At 38.7% G+C, this 16,165-nt stretch overlaps 3 protein-coding genes and 2 pseudogenes across 3 annotated transcripts; 4 read left to right on the forward strand and 1 right to left on the reverse strand.

The window, feature by feature from the left end:
• The window catches only part of LOC136281022 (uncharacterized), a 214,887-nt pseudogene that overhangs the window by 22,693 nt on the left and 176,029 nt on the right, over positions 1–16,165 (forward strand).
• On the reverse strand, positions 1,299–6,079 carry LOC131798019 (uncharacterized). Its single transcript, XM_066166463.1, has 6 exons — positions 5,987–6,079; positions 5,488–5,550; positions 4,209–4,270; positions 3,355–3,371; positions 2,849–2,967; positions 1,299–2,565 (listed from the first exon to the last, which is right to left on the reverse strand). The coding sequence occupies exons 1-6, from the start codon at positions 6,077–6,079 to the stop codon at positions 2,281–2,283; spliced, it is 639 nt and encodes a 212-aa protein (XP_066022560.1). The 3' UTR covers positions 1,299–2,280.
• LOC136281036 (uncharacterized) lies at positions 10,131–11,661 on the forward strand. Its single transcript, XM_066167230.1, has 2 exons — positions 10,131–10,758; positions 11,066–11,661. The coding sequence occupies exons 1-2, from the start codon at positions 10,582–10,584 to the stop codon at positions 11,351–11,353; spliced, it is 465 nt and encodes a 154-aa protein (XP_066023327.1). The 5' UTR covers positions 10,131–10,581; the 3' UTR covers positions 11,354–11,661.
• On the forward strand, positions 11,552–13,354 carry LOC136280772 (uncharacterized). Its single transcript, XM_066166464.1, has 3 exons — positions 11,552–12,045; positions 12,383–12,443; positions 12,596–13,354. The coding sequence occupies exons 1-3, from the start codon at positions 11,552–11,554 to the stop codon at positions 13,253–13,255; spliced, it is 1,215 nt and encodes a 404-aa protein (XP_066022561.1). The 3' UTR covers positions 13,256–13,354.
• LOC136281030 (uncharacterized) lies at positions 13,868–15,130 on the forward strand (annotated as a pseudogene).

Below are 16,165 nucleotides of genomic sequence, written 5' to 3' on the forward strand. Positions count from 1 at the left end.
GCCTAAATTGCAAAAAAAAAAAAAAAAAAAACGCAGGAAATGGCATTTCCGAAACCCTAGATTTAAAAATGTTCTGTCAGAGCATGTCCCCAGATTTCCTAGTTTGGACAGCCTAACCACTCGATATTATCTTATCGTGTGTTCAAAAAAAAAGTTTCACGCTACACCTGAAGGATGTCAACTTCTCGATCGGTATATTTCTACAATGTGATAACTGGGCGAACAATAACGTGCAATGATAACCACCAGCGCTACGCTCAAAAATACAAACGGTTTAACAATTCATCGGCAGTGTGACGGTAGCGGCGTGATTCGTAATTTCGTTCGTCGCTACCTACGTGCATTGCATGAGGCTAGAGTTTGTCGAATGTGATATATTATTACGACCATTATAAAACCACCAACACAATGTTAACGAGACTTGTGAAAATTATAATTCCCCGAGATGGATATTCGATTAGGTCGACTAAAGGAGTACCGAAAGTCACGTTTAGCTTTTCGTATACACTACGAGTTGGTTTCGGTAGTAGGGTATGGCTAATACCAACACTGTGTGAAATAAGGCGTATCGCAGTGCTGAAATTCCACGATACGGATCCATATTCTTCGAGGATACAGACATACCCGGACGTACCGTGTTCCAAGACATGCGACGGACTTAACCCGTGGCATGAAAATCCGATGGCAGGATACGTCATTGAAACGCGGCGTATGGAAACCCGGAAATTTCCTTACACTTTCAGATTTGACGCAAATAATGGCGTACCGTATACGAGCGCGCGGTCAGTCAAATTGTGTCTTTCTAAAAAGTTGTCTTTTCCACCGTGCGAACAGTTTCACTCGGCATTCTTGTCCCGAAATTCCACGGTACCAGACGAATCGATCTGTATTCTAGAACCCGATTTTCCACGGCACTACGAGAATCGCGTAGTATTTAAGAACCCGAAATTCCACGGTACTAGACGAATCGATCTGTATTCGAGAACCCGATTTTCCACGGCACTACGAGAATCGCGTAGTATTTAAGAACCCGAAATTCCACGGTACTAGACGAATCGGTCTGTGTTCTAGAACCTGGTTTTCCTATGAGAATGGCTTGATATTCGAGAACCCGAAATTTCACGGTACTTGAAGAATAGATTCGTATTCTAGATTTTAATATTGCACGGTACGAGAAATTTCACTCGGCATTCTTGATCCACACTGCATACTATCAGGTGTTCTTGGAAAAAGCAACGAATTCTCCCGATAATTCTGCATCCTCTTACTACTGTATTTTTCTCAGAACCTTTACTCTATAAAACAATAAATTATTTTAATATCTAATAAATAATACTCAAAATGGCCAATTTACAGAATCTATTTCATCATGTGATGACTAACAACTAAGTCTAACATTATGCGCAAAAAGGGAAAAAATTTTAGATTGTGTGTTATAATTAAATATACTAAGCTACAAGTGCTTAATGCTTGACATGGATGGAAGCAACATTTTCAATATTTACATAAATCATTACACCACGACAATAATTTTAGTATGATAAAAAGACATTTTTCCATCAGTCAGATATGAAGACAAGAATAACAATAAGAAATGTCTATACTCTAAAATTAGAGAGTAATAAAATTTTATCAAAAACTACGATAAATTCTAAGCAAGTCATACCATGTTAACAACTTAGTGGCCCCTGGTTATTTACTGAGCTGGAAAGTGCCTTTTTAAAGCCAATTCTTAAACATAAAAGGTTTTTGAAGAGCACAATAATTCAAGAAGCTTGTTTGAAATCATTCCAATAAAATTAACTGTGGCATATCCAAAACTGTAGCATTCTTTACAAAGGTCTTCAGTACATCTAATACTACTTCAACAATAAATGAAGTCGATCGCCACAAAATTCTATAATATTTAAGGATTCTTCCCACAGATTTTTGAACTGTTTGCGATAGCTAGTAGATTATGTTTCAATCAAGATGAGAGAGAGAGATTCACCCTAATACCCATAAACCACCTTGCCATTCTGTCAAATGAACTGAATTAAAAACAGAAGGCAAAACATACAAGTTATGTAAATAAAGAACACTTAGGCATTAATTTAGTCCCACAGAGACTGTAGCCGTCTGTTTGGCCTCCTTCGGATTGTGACAGGGCTGGTGTCCAACATATGCAAGGGTTCCCTATCACTTTCATCACCACTGCAATGTTGTGGGGACTGAGGAGGGAGGAATCCTATTTTGAGAAGGAGACCTCTCAGGGCTCTGTCTATCACCAGGAAGGAGTGCTCATGCTGGTGAGGAAGTTGGTGGGCTGTGTGTGGATGGCTCTCCTTCTACTCTTGTATTTTGTGGATGTGAGCTTGAGAAGGCAGATGGCTGGTTGTCAATTTTCTCCTGAAGTCTCTTTAAGAGAGAAGATAGCTGTGGACTATGCCACAGTGGTGACTTCACAACCCACACACTCTCTTGACTGCCCTCACCATCCTCCTCATCACTCATGAAATTTGCAACAATTTGTTGCAGAGCAGTCTTCTTTGTATTAGAGGCAACCCTCATGCGCTTGATGAAGAGCTGCAAAGGAAATTTTTGATACAATTAAAGGATGAACAAATTTTGTATAAATGATGGTTTACACACATATCCCTTCCAAGCTTTGTGTGATCAATGTATATGCGCATGCTAATGTCATGAGAAAGTACATGTGCAGAAAGAATGTGTTGTGCAAATTCAATTGAAAACCTTTGAGCTGATTCCTGACACTATTCCAGTTCTGAGGCTCTTTCAAAGACAACTTCTCCTGTGCAAGGCTCTATATTGTAAGTTAATAGCTAAGCCACACAAGTTTCTAGCTTACCCTTCTCCTTCTTGATGTTAGCTTCTTCTCAAATTGGCATTTCTCTGCTTTATTTCTTCTGTCAGGCAGATTGTAGAGGTATTGTTGTCTTTTGGTTTTATAATATCTTGACACAGCACCTGGCACATAAAAATAGTATTAGGTTAATTGCTTATTATTTATTTATTTATTACCCAAAGTCAGGTTTGGTCATTTTCAAATTCAACCTATTAAATTGTTTGGTTATGCTCCAAATGTGTCTGTTTGAAGTTAAGTTTTCATTCAACAGTCCTGAACAAGAGGAGTCTTCTACTAAAGGCAGGCACAAGATGGGTTATGCACCTCGAAAAGCTCTCTGTTTTAGGGTACTCTAGACAACAAACTGTCAGATAAAATAAACAAAAGTTTAAAAATTTCTTACAAGGTGACCACATTTTGATGGACCAGAAAAGCAAATTGCATGCACACTCTAGTAGCACATTTATGTATGTACTTTAAAGAGAAAATCATATGAACACATCACTTACGCTTGATAGTTGACTTTTAATAGCCATTGTTTTCCTTTCCCACTTCCTTACAAAGAAATCCTCAAACAGCACTGTTGTAGGCACTGTCAATGCTACAAAGGAATGTCATAGTAGTAATACTTTGTTAGAAAGGTGCATAAAAATGAGCAAAATTAAATATGGGTTTGACCAAGCTTTTTTGGAAGGTGATCAAATTTTTGTGTGTTTATGAACTGAGACTTTGTCAAGATCTGTGAAGACGTAAAAAGTAAACAAGGCCAATTGCTCAGCATCTTGACTAAAATAAGATATTCACATGGCCAACAAAGTTTGCTTGTAGGAAAATGCTTGAGGGAAAATCACAGACAAATAAAATCCTGTCTTCTCCGTTTGCCAGCCAATCACAAAAAATCAGGGGACTTTGCAGAGAGCCGGAAACAAATCACTTCAAGTTGTTGACAGAAAAGACCACAATACACAAGAACACAGGCTTCTCCATCTCCTGGCGGTTTGCTTGGATCAAAATGGCAGACTATTAAGCATTGTATAAAATATTTTTTTGTCTTGTGAAAGTATTGCTTTTCAGTCAGAAGTAAGCAAAGCTTCAATTTGGGTGTCCCAATTTAATATATCCTACAAATTTTAATGTGGCTTCTTGTTTTGAAATGTGCCACCCCTCTAGGAGGGATAATCTCTTAACTTTGATTGTCCTTTGTCCCCACCTAGAAAGGGAAATTAGACACTTTGACTGCACCCTTTGCAAAGTCCCCCCCTTACCCAAGGTCCCCCCCCCAGGAGATGACTGATGATAGGTGCATTTCCAAAACATTCTACAGACAAACTCTTAATATCCTGAATAGATATCTTTTACTCACCCTTCACTTCCACAAAACTTAAGTTCAACTTCTTGTTTGTTGTGCAACAAGTGCACATCACCCTTAAATTCAAACAAAATTAATTATAAGAACATTAACGTTTCTTATAAGAACAGTGTATGTGGAATCAAAGATGAAAAGTGAAATAAGGGAGTTAGGTTCAAATTCTAATAATATCATGGGTCACAAATTATGCTTACAATTGTGTGGTTTTCAACTTGTTTGTTGTATCATTGAGAAGTCTGAGCACTCCAAGCATCGAAACTTTTTATGCATATGTTTTATAGCAAGATTTTCAATTTTCTGAATCTACCTGTTTTTCAATAAATTGTTTCAAAGTTGAGTTAACTGTAATATCTTATTTACAATATATGATTTGGCTTTAATTTCTAAATGAACTAAAAACACTGCCCTATGAGATACAATTAACAATCCTTTCAAAATCTTTGACTTTGTGTTAAGACTGGTAATTGTATAGATGGTAAATTGTTTAAAGAAAGCTTAAGTTTTCTGCAGCATTTTTTAAATTTATGCCATAACATCTGTCCCTTGTAATATTTGAAAACACCACTTTAGCACCATGGGAAACATTGCTGCATCAATTTTGTTACTTCACACGTGAAATTATAAATTAATGCTAAAATTTCCAGCCAGAATACAGGATGTGTTATTTACAAAAACAAACAACTTAGGGACAAAAAAAGAAATAAATGTTTCATCATTTGTCTCACAATATAGAGTCAGGCTATCAAACGTTTAACAGCAGTGTTTCCTACTGCTTCACTGCTAGTCTCTGTCAGGCAGCAAGTTTGAATGTGTACATGTCGCTATACGTAGTACTGTGGTGTTTTGTCATTGATACCTTGTGTCACTCTGTCCTTGATGCATTTCGATCCTCATTGTTATTCTGGCTAGCAGATGTTATTCCCTCATAGGTCCCCTTTGTTACTGACTGGCTGTTATGCTTTTTGACCATAGCCATCCAAGCTTCAGAAATTTTGATACCACTGTCTCTATTGATGTTATTGGGGTAAAGTTTTATGTTGATGGCTCCTTCATCAATAATGACAGCAGAATCGAAATTCCTGAAGTGTGGATGCCCACAATCAAAAAGCATAACAGCTGGTCAGTAACAAAGCTGACCTACGGGGGAACAACATATGCTAGTTGGAATAATAACGAGGATCAAAATGTCCCAATGACAGAGGGCCAAAATGCACCAATGACAAAACACCAAGATGCACATAATTAGCAACACATAAACATTTGACCTCATCACCTGATGAAGAAGACTAGCAGTGTAGCTGTTGAAACACCCAATCAAAGTTTTGATAACCTGCCTCTAAATCATGAGAAAAATGATTAAATGTTCATTTATCTATGTAACCACGATGAACAATAACATCTCCTATGACTTAAGGACATTTTTGTCACTTACTACAGAAAAAAAGACAATCCATACTGGACTATGTGCAGTAACCTTTTTTAGAAGTTGATTTTCAGGCACTATTGGCAAATGATGTCTGACATTCTCAAAACTTCATACACTGAAGCAATGTTTAAGGCCCCCCCCCCGTGTATTTATTATTCTCGGCTCAGTTTCAAACAAGCCATATGACATGCGGTATTAACATCACAAGGAAGAGAACAGATGCTTCTTTCAAAAGAACTAAAGAAGGGAATAATGTCCCACAAGCTTAAAATACTTCCCAGACCAGAATCGAAGCTTAAAAGGAAACGCCTACAGCTACAGTGATGGAACAAAAATTTGCACAAACCTTTAGTTGCTTTACAGTCCGGGCCATAACCATTTCTGGATACTTGATGACGTCACCAACATGGATGTCGTAGTGGGACATCAACTCACTCATTACTTTATTCGAGCCCTAGCGACTTAGTTCCCTACCCATATCCCATGAAACCTTGCAAAATTACAGAAGACAAGCAACTACATACAACAAGCAAAGAGCTGGTGGTGGTCGCGATGACGAGAAGGAAAAATTCAGATGAAAAGTCGGGTGGAGGTCCATGTTGCGAAGGGCTCGATCGAGGAATAACCTTTATTTAGTTGAGGTTTTCAGCTATGCAACATTTTTTTTGATTCCTAAAAAAAATCTTTTAAAAAACTAGAATAAATTTGCTTCCAATTTGTCAAAATTCCAATCGAGTGCACGAGGTTTTTGCTCGAGTGCACAAATGTTGAAAGTCTGTTAGTGTGCAAACTACCAGACGGATTCCTTTGTTCAGATCCATCGGAGTATTGTGTAAACCATAAATTTTAACCATACGTTGTGGCCGACCAATTTAAAGTAAAAGGACAATTATTTATCGGACCTTTATAATCCTACATTGTGAATTTCAGATCAAGCCAACAGCATGGATGAACACATTCAGTATCTCGAGACACTTTGTCGTCTTTGTGGCACAAATCTGCCACGGACCTGGGTCAGTGCTACAAACAAAGAATCTTTTAAATCGGAGCTCTGGATGAAATTTCGAATCAATGTAGATCTTGACATCAGAAATATTCATTCAGTCAAGGCGAATGCACACTAAAAAATAATTTCAGGAAACCACGGATCTAACACATAAATGTGATTATCCAGCGAGTAAGTTCTCCTTCGGGCAAACATAAAACAAAGAGGTATTCGTTCATTGAGCTCTCACATCTTTAGGTATCGTATCCGGGAAATGTGCGATAAGAGCGGCATGAAGATGAAAATAAAGAAATCACATTGGTGGAAAGCCTTGCCGAAGTGTCTCTATTACAGCATTCCGGAAACAAAGGTTAGAGTTTAACTACACGAACTGATGAGAGTGAAATTTTCGTCTAAAACCACAAGGGACTTGTCTGTAATTGTGAAACTCGTTTAGAAACACCGCTCGTGCTTTCACATTTTGCATTGATTACCTAAACAGACTTTCTATACAGGGTGTTCAAATCAAAGGGTAATTGTAGAGGACATATTATTGCTGACTAAAAGCTGTAGACCGAATTTGTAGTGTTCTGATACCTAGATTCTCCCGCGAATCGATCAATAGCGCGTAAAATACCTTGTATGATTCTCTTGCATTGAATTCGATCATGTGTATTCGTCTTAATATAGATTGTGACTACTTAATTTTATTTTATCCCACTCATGTTTTTATTGGCGTTTATTTTCCAGGTATCATAATTTCAAGATCAAAGCTCCACGTGGAACACCGCTTGTTATTCAAAGTGAAGACGACGACACGTATGACTCGCATGCACTGGCTTGTCTTCTTCCACGAGAAATGGAACGCATTCCAGAGGCTCTACGAGAAGTCCAGATTTTCAGCAAATCGCAGAGAAAGACATACACTTTAGGGGATGTCAAAGGGTAGTAGATCGGCACGGTTCAGCACTTTCTAAACATACAGCTGCATGCTTTGCTTCGATGTGGCAAAATAACCAGGAATTGAAGGGTGAGTTACTGTTTTCTTGCTTTACTGTTACTTTTTCGTAAAGGCTTGCTGGACTGAAATTGATAATGTCTATTTAAAATTCGGAAAGAAGCAAGATATTGTCTTTCCTCGACCTATACTGGAGAGAAATGAAATTGTCCCGATTCCGCGATCTCACACCTCACTCGTCCCAATTGTTATCAGTGCGCGTTATTTGGTTCAACTTTATTTAATTGGTTTTCTTGTAACCCAAAATAGGGAAATCAACGGAGAACGGACAGTAACATCGAGGTCAAGCCTTACCCAGAAGTTCTCCAGATACAAACAGGCTGGCGGAGGAGCTTTTATTCCTGTAACGCTCTTGGTGGAAGGACCACAGCGTTACAAAGAATTTGTGCTAGAAAGAATCCGCTTTACTCTTCCAGAATGCGAGAATGTCGAGGACATGCATGTTGAATGTTTGAAATAAACGACTATTTTTAATGGTACCTTACGTCCAGTCCTTATTAGCAAATTTTGTTTCAGCTTACTACCTTACTACCGCATTACAACATGGCCGCCACAAAAAAAAAAAAATTAGCTTTTTCTTGTTTCCATTACCTCTCGGCCAAATTTGCTTTGTTTTGATCTCACCCAATCACAAAGCTCGAAACCGATATCCAGAAATGGTTATGGCCCGAACTGCTTTAGAACAGGCCCACGGTAGATATTCTCCTTCTCGGTCGGCTAAGGTTCGCGATCGAGTTTGTGTCGCACAGTCTGTAGTTCGGTCTTCACCTCAGCCTGCCTAGTTTGGCATTTTGAAGCTTTACTATATCCCCCAGTTCTTTGATTGTGTCGAACAACTGTCGAATTTCTCGGTATGAGACCACCAGGTTCTCCCGATTTCTAATAGAACTGTCTCTCAAAGGCTCTGGATGGGATGGAACTGCGCTTGATCGGGCGTCGGTTGATGAGCTTGAGCCGGATGGTCGTCGACTCAAAGTGGTACAGGTATTACCACTCCGGAAGAAAGATGCAGCCACATCGATGTCAAAACTGTAACCGTCCAGCGAAGATTATGTGACGCGTTTACTGATCGAGCAACGCTTCTCTTTCCCTACTAATTCGTCTGAGGGACCCGTAAGCCAATAATCTGCTTCTAAAGCAACCACGTGAGTAAGACTAGCCAATAAGCGCAGTCTCACTGAATGTAAAGCATTTTGTCAGCACGACTGTCGGCACTTTTAATCGGCAGCATATTAATCGATTGCTTGGAGTTCTTGAACAAGGCAGCATAATGAGTGAATATACGGATCAGTTGGGAAGGAAATTTTGTTCAAAAATTCCGGTTTTTGGTTTGGGGAAAGCTTCTATTATGATGACGTATGTGAAGAGTCCAGTTTGCGGAGGTTAAACGTGAAAGGTGAGTTGAGTTAAAATGGAGAAATATAAAATGGTTTCCGTGTTTACATAGCCTGATGTAAACACGCGGGAGGTTGGGAGAACACGAGATAAGCGTAGGAAACCACGATGCGAAGCGGAGTGGTTTCCAGCTTATCGAGTGTTCTCCCAACCTCCCGCGTGTTTACATCAGGCTATGTAAACACGGAAACTATGTTGCATTTCTTTTTTAAAATAACTAATGAAAGAGCCTCTTCTTGCAACGAAGGAAAGCGACGTGGTTGTTGTTGTTGTTGTTCATTTGGCTTTTCGGCCGTTTCTTGAATACTGGGAAAATTAAACTCCAAAGAAAAATTAGGAAAATCTTCTTCTTCCATTACTGTACTCAAAACAAACTTAAAGAAACTGAGTTACTGCTAAATAAATAGCAGGGAGAACTCCGAGAGAAGATTCAATATGAAAACTGTGTTTACATACGCTCATGTAAATTAACAAATAGAGAAGCCTTGACTGTGCTATTTTCTGTTATAAAGCACTTAGGAAGCGGCTAGAGCACGAAAGAAATGAAGGGAGAAACACGAGACGTAGTTAATCTTTAATCTTTAATTAAAGATTAAAGATTAAAGCACGAAAGAAATGTAGGGAGAAACACGAGACATAGTCGAGTGTTTCTTCCCACTTCTTGAGTGGGAAGAAGTCAAACCATAGCAACGCGTACGTGAAATGGCGGAATTTTCGAAAAAAATGAACAGCGCCATTTGTTACTCCAGTTAAGACTTGGGTAGAACTTGTGCGCTTAAAACCTGCACTAAAGACCGACTGGTAAGAGTGCTAATACATATCTCCTGAACACAAACCAAAATTTTACAGCAAAGGCAAGAGGCAAAGATCTCTGCCGGAACATCTGAAAGCATTACCAACAGTTTTTTAAACAGTAACTATCACCCATAATATCAAATAAACTCAGCTGTAACAGGTATTACGGGTTACGGCCCCTAATGACAACCCCACATGTGCAGTACATATACAGCTCTGTCCAGGCTGTCTGTTATAGGCTGTGTATATGTAATTACATTCAAAGCTTTGTTGGGGCATGGCCAGGATTTTTTTTACTTTTCCCTATGTATCAACATAAGGTCCACCAATCAATTACATGTACAGTACTTCAGTTCTCTGTGGAAAATGACATTCAGATGTGGAAAAACATAGTCTGTTGCTTTACAATGTTACATGTAAATGGCTTGATGCAAATTGTCCTTTTTGATAACAATAGTTTTTCTTTATTTGCTTTTGTTTTACTTTTGACTCTTAGGTACAAACATTCGTTTGTGTGTAAAGGTTGCTACTTTATACCCCAGGAAATACACCTGTAGCAATGCTATTGCATGTTGCTCTGTAAAAGGGGCCTCACTGTATATCAGTTCATTGATGCTGATCAGTCTAACATTCATCTTGTAACCACTGCAAGAAAACAGTGAGCAAAAGTACCTTCTATGAGCATCAGACATTATATGGTGATAATGCATGTGGATACTCTAGTCAAAATGTGGAGCTTGAGTTAGAAATGGACTCTGATTCAGAAAATGAAGGTGCTCTTCCTTGTTGGGATGATGAAGACAGGCAGTTCTTTTCAGAAGGAGATTCTAGTGGTGATGACAATGATGTAGACGATGAAACGTTATCAGAGGAGTCCTCAGTGGAAATACATGAAAGCTCCATGCAACCAGAACAGCAACTCTTGGTTAGTTTATGGAATATAACTGGTTCATACAGCATACTAATTCAAAAAGAGCAGATCATAACATTGCCATCTCTCTTAATTACCCTCATAAAATGGCTTTTACCCTTAAATTACTCTTCTTAGGTAGCTTAATCTCTCATAAACCGATAGAAAAATGTTTTCTGAGGATTACTTTTTCAACTTAAGCTGGGTTTTACTGTTTTATCTTGGGTAAAAATTTAGAGGAGGCAAGTGCCTTGTCTTGCCTCAGGCTACAGTGTGGCTACGGCCGTTCTTTTAAGTGTAAAATTTCTTTATTTCATTTCAGGAGGATGATGTAGAGAACAATATGCAGAGCTTTGAGTATTCTGATGAAATGAAAGACAGTGCAACCATCTGTGGTAAACAGAAGGAACCAGAAAGTGATTTCACAGAACTGAGGGCTTTGCTTATATTCTTACTTCTGAGGCAGGCAATGCTCAAAGTTGCAGACAGGGCCATTGTTCTACTCTTAAAGTTTTTCAAGCTGTTCTTATCTGGCATTGGTAAGATGATGCATGCAGAAGTTCTTATTAACTTTGCCAAGATCATCCCAGAAACATTGTACAGGATTTGAAAAAATCTTGGCCTTCAGAAGGACAGTTTTATTAAATATGCAGTTTGCCTTAAGTGTAAAACTCTCTATAAGTTTGATGAATGTGTTCGCCAAAGGCCAAATGGTGAGGTTGTATCAGCAAAATGCAGTCATGTGAGTTATCCACGCCACCCATACCAAGCCCGAAGGAGGCCATGTGGTTTCGTTCTGATGAAAACTATGAGGTCAAGAGCAGGAAAGACATTCTTGTATCCTAAGCAGGTTTACTGCTTTAAAAAGGCTACTGATTCATTAAAAGACCTTACTAACAAGCCAAACTTCATGGAAAACTGTGAAAAGTGGAAAAATCGTTCCACTCAGCTGCTGCATAATGTTCTTGGAGACTGTTTTGAAGGAAGAGTTTGGAAAGAGTTTCAGTATGTGGAAGGAGAGCCCTTTCTTGCTATACCAAATAATTTTGGTATTATGTTGAACATTGACTGGTTTCAGCCCCCTCTTCATGGTTCAGAATCCATTGGTGTCATTTACATGGTTGTAACAAACCTTCCAAGAGAGGAACGCTTAAAACCTGAAAATCTTATTGTTGTTGGAATAATTCCTGGGCCAAAGGAGCCTAGGCATCATATCAACTCCTTTCTGCAGCCAGTAGATGACCTTATTGACTTATGGGATGGAGTCATCTTAGACACAAACTTCTCTGGAACTGGGGAGATGTTCTGAGCTGCTATCTTAGCTTTGTCAAGTGATATACCAGCAACTCAGAAATGTGGAGGTTTTATTGGCCATACTGCAAAGATAGGTGAGTGCACAAAGATGCACTATAACTAGAGTGTTTTATACAATTTTAATAATAACTCCTTGGCTATTTTTTTTGTATTTGTGTATGTATACCTTACAACTCGCATGTCTTGGGAATCAAAAACTTCAATCTCAAGCCAGCCCTCACCAGCTGACCAATTCCTAACACCTAGCAGAAAAGTTTGAGCTAATACAGCCTCTGATTTTCAGAAGAGAATGTGCTGGAGATAAGGTTGTGTTTTTGTATGTTAGGAAGTTTGGAGTTGTTTGGGACTGCATCAGAAGTCTTTGGATTATCTCCAGATATGATCAGGTTCTCTATCAAAAATCCTGGCTCTTGTAGAAAAAAAAATCTCACAACCTTGGCTCTAAAAAAGGTTGGCAGGTATGTATTTGTTGTGTGTGTAAATACATGCTTGTTGCACTGGCATCATTGTTTATATTGTGTTTTACTATATTTTCAAGATGCAGCAATGCTTTAAAGAATTTCCAAGAGCATCATTTGGTGATAAACCTGATTTCTCAGGATTTGATAGAGAAAGCTGGGAACCGCGAGCTAGTGAAGACCACCAAGCAGCTGCAGAGAAAGTACGCCAAGCTGAAACACCAAGTGATGCCCAGAAATTTGCCTCTTCAAGTGGAGCAAGTTACTCCGTCCTGTTCCAGCTTCCATACTATGATGCTATAAGATTTGCACTGATTGATCCCATGCATAACTTGCTTCTTGGGAGTGCAAAACATGTTCTTAAGACTTGGATTGAAATGGGAATTTTGAGTGAATCTGACTTGGAGAGAGTACAGAAACGTGTCAGTCTTGTTAAGCCACCATCTGAAATTGGGCGCATCCCAAGCAAAATTTCTGAAGGGTTTAAAAGATTCACTGCTGACCAGTGGAAGAACTGGGTATGTATTTACTCCTTTTTTGCTTTAAAGGGAGTAATACCCAGTGGATATTATGGAATATGGATAGCATTTGTACATGCCTGTCAACTGCTTTGCAGAAAAGTTATCACCAAGGAGTGTATGGAAGCTGAGCACAAGCTGATGCGATTTTGTGTAATGTTAAGAAGCCTTCTCTGGGAAGGAGAAGTGCACACCAAACATACATCTTCGTGGCCATTTTAAAGATTGCATACTTGATTATGGACCTGTTTCCTCTTTTTGGTGCTTCTCATTTGAGAGGTACAATGGAATTATGGGAGATTACCATACAAACAATGTTAACATCGGTAGGTATTAAACTCTTCTCTAATAAATAAAAAAAAAATTATTAATTCTCCTAACTGGTCTTCCCTTTCTTGACATTTTGCTAGAATGCAGTAAGTCATGCCATATTCTTTGGAATAAAAAAAAGTATGTGAACACTCAAACCTCCATATTCAAACGTACATGTACATGCATACATGTAAAATAAATGTAAAATTTTAAAGCAGATGGGCCATTAGGTCTGTGGCAACAAAGCACTTATACAGTGTAGTAGCAAAACTCATGAGCTTTTGACCTGACCTGAATGACCGACCAACCGAACGACTGACTGTCAAATTAAAAACAAATAATAATAAGCCCACAAAAATATCACATAATTTTTTATTATTATCAAAATTTTATGCTGGACTCTTAATTTTAACCTTGCACCTACCAGAGCCCTGATACCCTGTTTGTGGCATGTTGCTTTGTGTAAGCCTTTGCATAATGCCTTGACTTATCACTGGTTTTCATTTTATTATCCCTAGGAGTTCAAATTATGAGAAAATTTATCAGAGAAAAAGAGTTGAAGCAAGCAATATTTCCAGGAGGCATGGAAGAGTTCCAGCAGCTTTTGGATTGTGAAGGCAAGCAAAAGGGAACTTTTCTAGAAGCAAGTGTCCATGTCCAGAAGTTCTGCAACATGATTGAATCTGAAACTGGCAGTCCAGTTAATGTTAACCTTAGTAAAACGGAGACTCAAGTACCACTACCACCAATCAAAAGGGATGCAATTGAAAGTGACGATGTTAGGAGACTACAGAAGACTTACAAGGCCTTGTAAGCAGGTGGTATATACAAAGGATACTGTTATACAGCAGACTCGGCTTGTGACCAAAAGGCTTCAACAGTCATCACACAGTGGTTTGATGACTACAGTAGACCTTCTATCATCAGGGACTTTATGCAACATGATGTGGTTATCAAAATGGAGAATGAAAAATCTCAAAAGATCGCCCACCTTCCAGCATTAGTTGAATGGTATGCTAGGCATCCTCAGTGTAACAGGTATTCAAAACCTGTAGAGGTTTGGGCGAATCATTTCGAGTTAGTTATTCCAGAACATACCTTTAATGTGGGGTGGGAAGATTCCAGTCTAGCTGTGTCTGTTAAATATGAAGTTCCACTTCTGCGTCATCAACAAGAAAAAGTTCATGTAATAATACCATTACCAAACTCAGTTAGATTCTAGCATTATGGAGCTTTAATTTATGGAAAGGAAAACAGATTGTAGAAAGTGGATTTGGTGTTGGTACTTTCTCATTGAACATCTGCACATGATTGAATCCAAAACTGAGTCTCAAGATACATTTTCATTTCTAGATATTTACATTCTGAAACATTTTCCTAAGTTGGATCATGATAGGCTGAATTAGTTGACAACAGCAATTATTTTGGTTACAGACTGAAATAAATCAGTGATCACATAATATGACATGTTAGAGTAATAAGAATATTGTATTTAGATTTTTATGTACTATCACAATTCAGTCAATTTTGCAATTAATTTCATTTGATTATGCTATTTCCAAAAGTGGTCTGCACAAGTAGTTCTTTCATATAGTAATAGGTACCAAATGTATTGTGCGATCCTGTGCAACAGTTAGTGTATGAGAAGTTATAGTATGACCTCTCATGAAATAGCTGTAGTCATTTATTTTTGCGCAATAAAACATTGGGGCGAGTGGGGCGAAGTATCCACGGGAGAAGTGAGTGGTGTACTGAAATCTAACGAACAGCTCGAACACTCGATACCAGCGGTATCTATCGACGAGAACTTAAGGGCCCAGTCCCTTTTGATTGCATCATACTGGCCTAACTGACTGTATGCTTTCCAAAGTCCAGGTGCAGCTCCAGCTGCGAAAAGGTTTCGAGCACTTCAACACATCCAAACACAGAGTATTCAAACAATGGCGTTGTACTCTCTGTTTCCTTGCTGCCCTTTGAACGACGCTTGACCACACGCTTTTCAGGAGGATCATAAAACCGTTGAGATTCTATGGTTTGAGGGGAAGTTTGACCTTGGTGCTTGATATATATTTCGTCATGTGGAATGTACTTCCCTTTACCGATGCCATAACATTTCCAAACTCTCAGACCGATATCTCCATATTCGAAGTTGTGGAAGCTACTAAAATGCCCAATCTTATTTATACAGAGAGTGTTCTTTGATTCGTCTACTATGCTTACTGCAGCTGTTGTTCCCTTCACTGGGTGTTTCGTCAATGCGTATCCTCTGTCCAATGAAAGCTTTAACAACCTCGCTGAAGACTCGCTACAGACTGAAGCCTCTCTGGTTTCGAAAAGGCACTTGCATGCCATACTACACTTGCAGACCTTCCAAAAAAGATAAAGGGTCAGCGGGTTCACCCGCAATGGTTAATGCGGACCTCTGTTATGCACGATAGTGCAATCGTTCAGCTTTAAATTCCAAAACGCCAAACTTCGACACATAGACTTACAAATGGAGTTCTATGACTGAGACGTTGCGACGGTCCCTACGGACTGGAAAATAATTATGGCCCCTAATGCAGTCAGAAAATTATTTCGAATCAAACCAAATCTAATTTAGTTCTTTCCAAGGTAAAGTCTTTCTGTTGACAGAGTTTCAGGCAAAATTATTTTTGACGCAAAATTGACCGGGTGGAAATAAGAGAGACAGCCTCTTAAACACACAGGAATGTTTTGGACACATTTAATGTGAACTTAAACCTACATTATGTTTTAGCATTAAGATAGTATAAGCCAGGTTTAAGTCCAACTTAAATCTAGGTATAAGTGACCTAAACA

The sequence above is a fragment of the Pocillopora verrucosa genome, chromosome 5 (assembly GCF_036669915.1).
Source record: "Pocillopora verrucosa isolate sample1 chromosome 5, ASM3666991v2, whole genome shotgun sequence".
NCBI lineage: Eukaryota > Metazoa > Cnidaria > Anthozoa > Scleractinia > Pocilloporidae > Pocillopora > Pocillopora verrucosa.

What these genes read in the sequence shown, in the direction of transcription:
- LOC131798019 (XM_066166463.1), bottom strand. Translation starts at nt 6,079, where the DNA reads ATGAGTGAGTTGATGTCCCACTACGACATCCATGTTGGTGACGTCATC. An exon ending in GGACTGTAAAGCAACTAAAG is followed by an intron (nt 5,551 to 5,986) that starts GTTTGTGCAAAT and finishes CTCATGATTTAG; the next exon opens with AGGCAGGTTATCAAAACTTT. An exon ending in TAACATCAAGAAGGAGAAGG is followed by an intron (nt 2,566 to 2,848) that starts GTAAGCTAGAAA and finishes TTTCCTTTGCAG; the next exon opens with CTCTTCATCAAGCGCATGAG.
- LOC136281036 (XM_066167230.1), top strand. Translation starts at nt 10,582, where the DNA reads ATGGACTCTGATTCAGAAAATGAAGGTGCTCTTCCTTGTTGGGATGAT. An exon ending in AACCAGAACAGCAACTCTTG is followed by an intron (nt 10,759 to 11,065) that starts GTTAGTTTATGG and finishes ATTTCATTTCAG; the next exon opens with GAGGATGATGTAGAGAACAA.
- LOC136280772 (XM_066166464.1), top strand. Translation starts at nt 11,552, where the DNA reads ATGAGGTCAAGAGCAGGAAAGACATTCTTGTATCCTAAGCAGGTTTAC. An exon ending in TTCTCTGGAACTGGGGAGAT is followed by an intron (nt 12,046 to 12,382) that starts GTTCTGAGCTGC and finishes TTTGTATGTTAG; the next exon opens with GAAGTTTGGAGTTGTTTGGG. An exon ending in TTATCTCCAGATATGATCAG is followed by an intron (nt 12,444 to 12,595) that starts GTTCTCTATCAA and finishes TATATTTTCAAG; the next exon opens with ATGCAGCAATGCTTTAAAGA.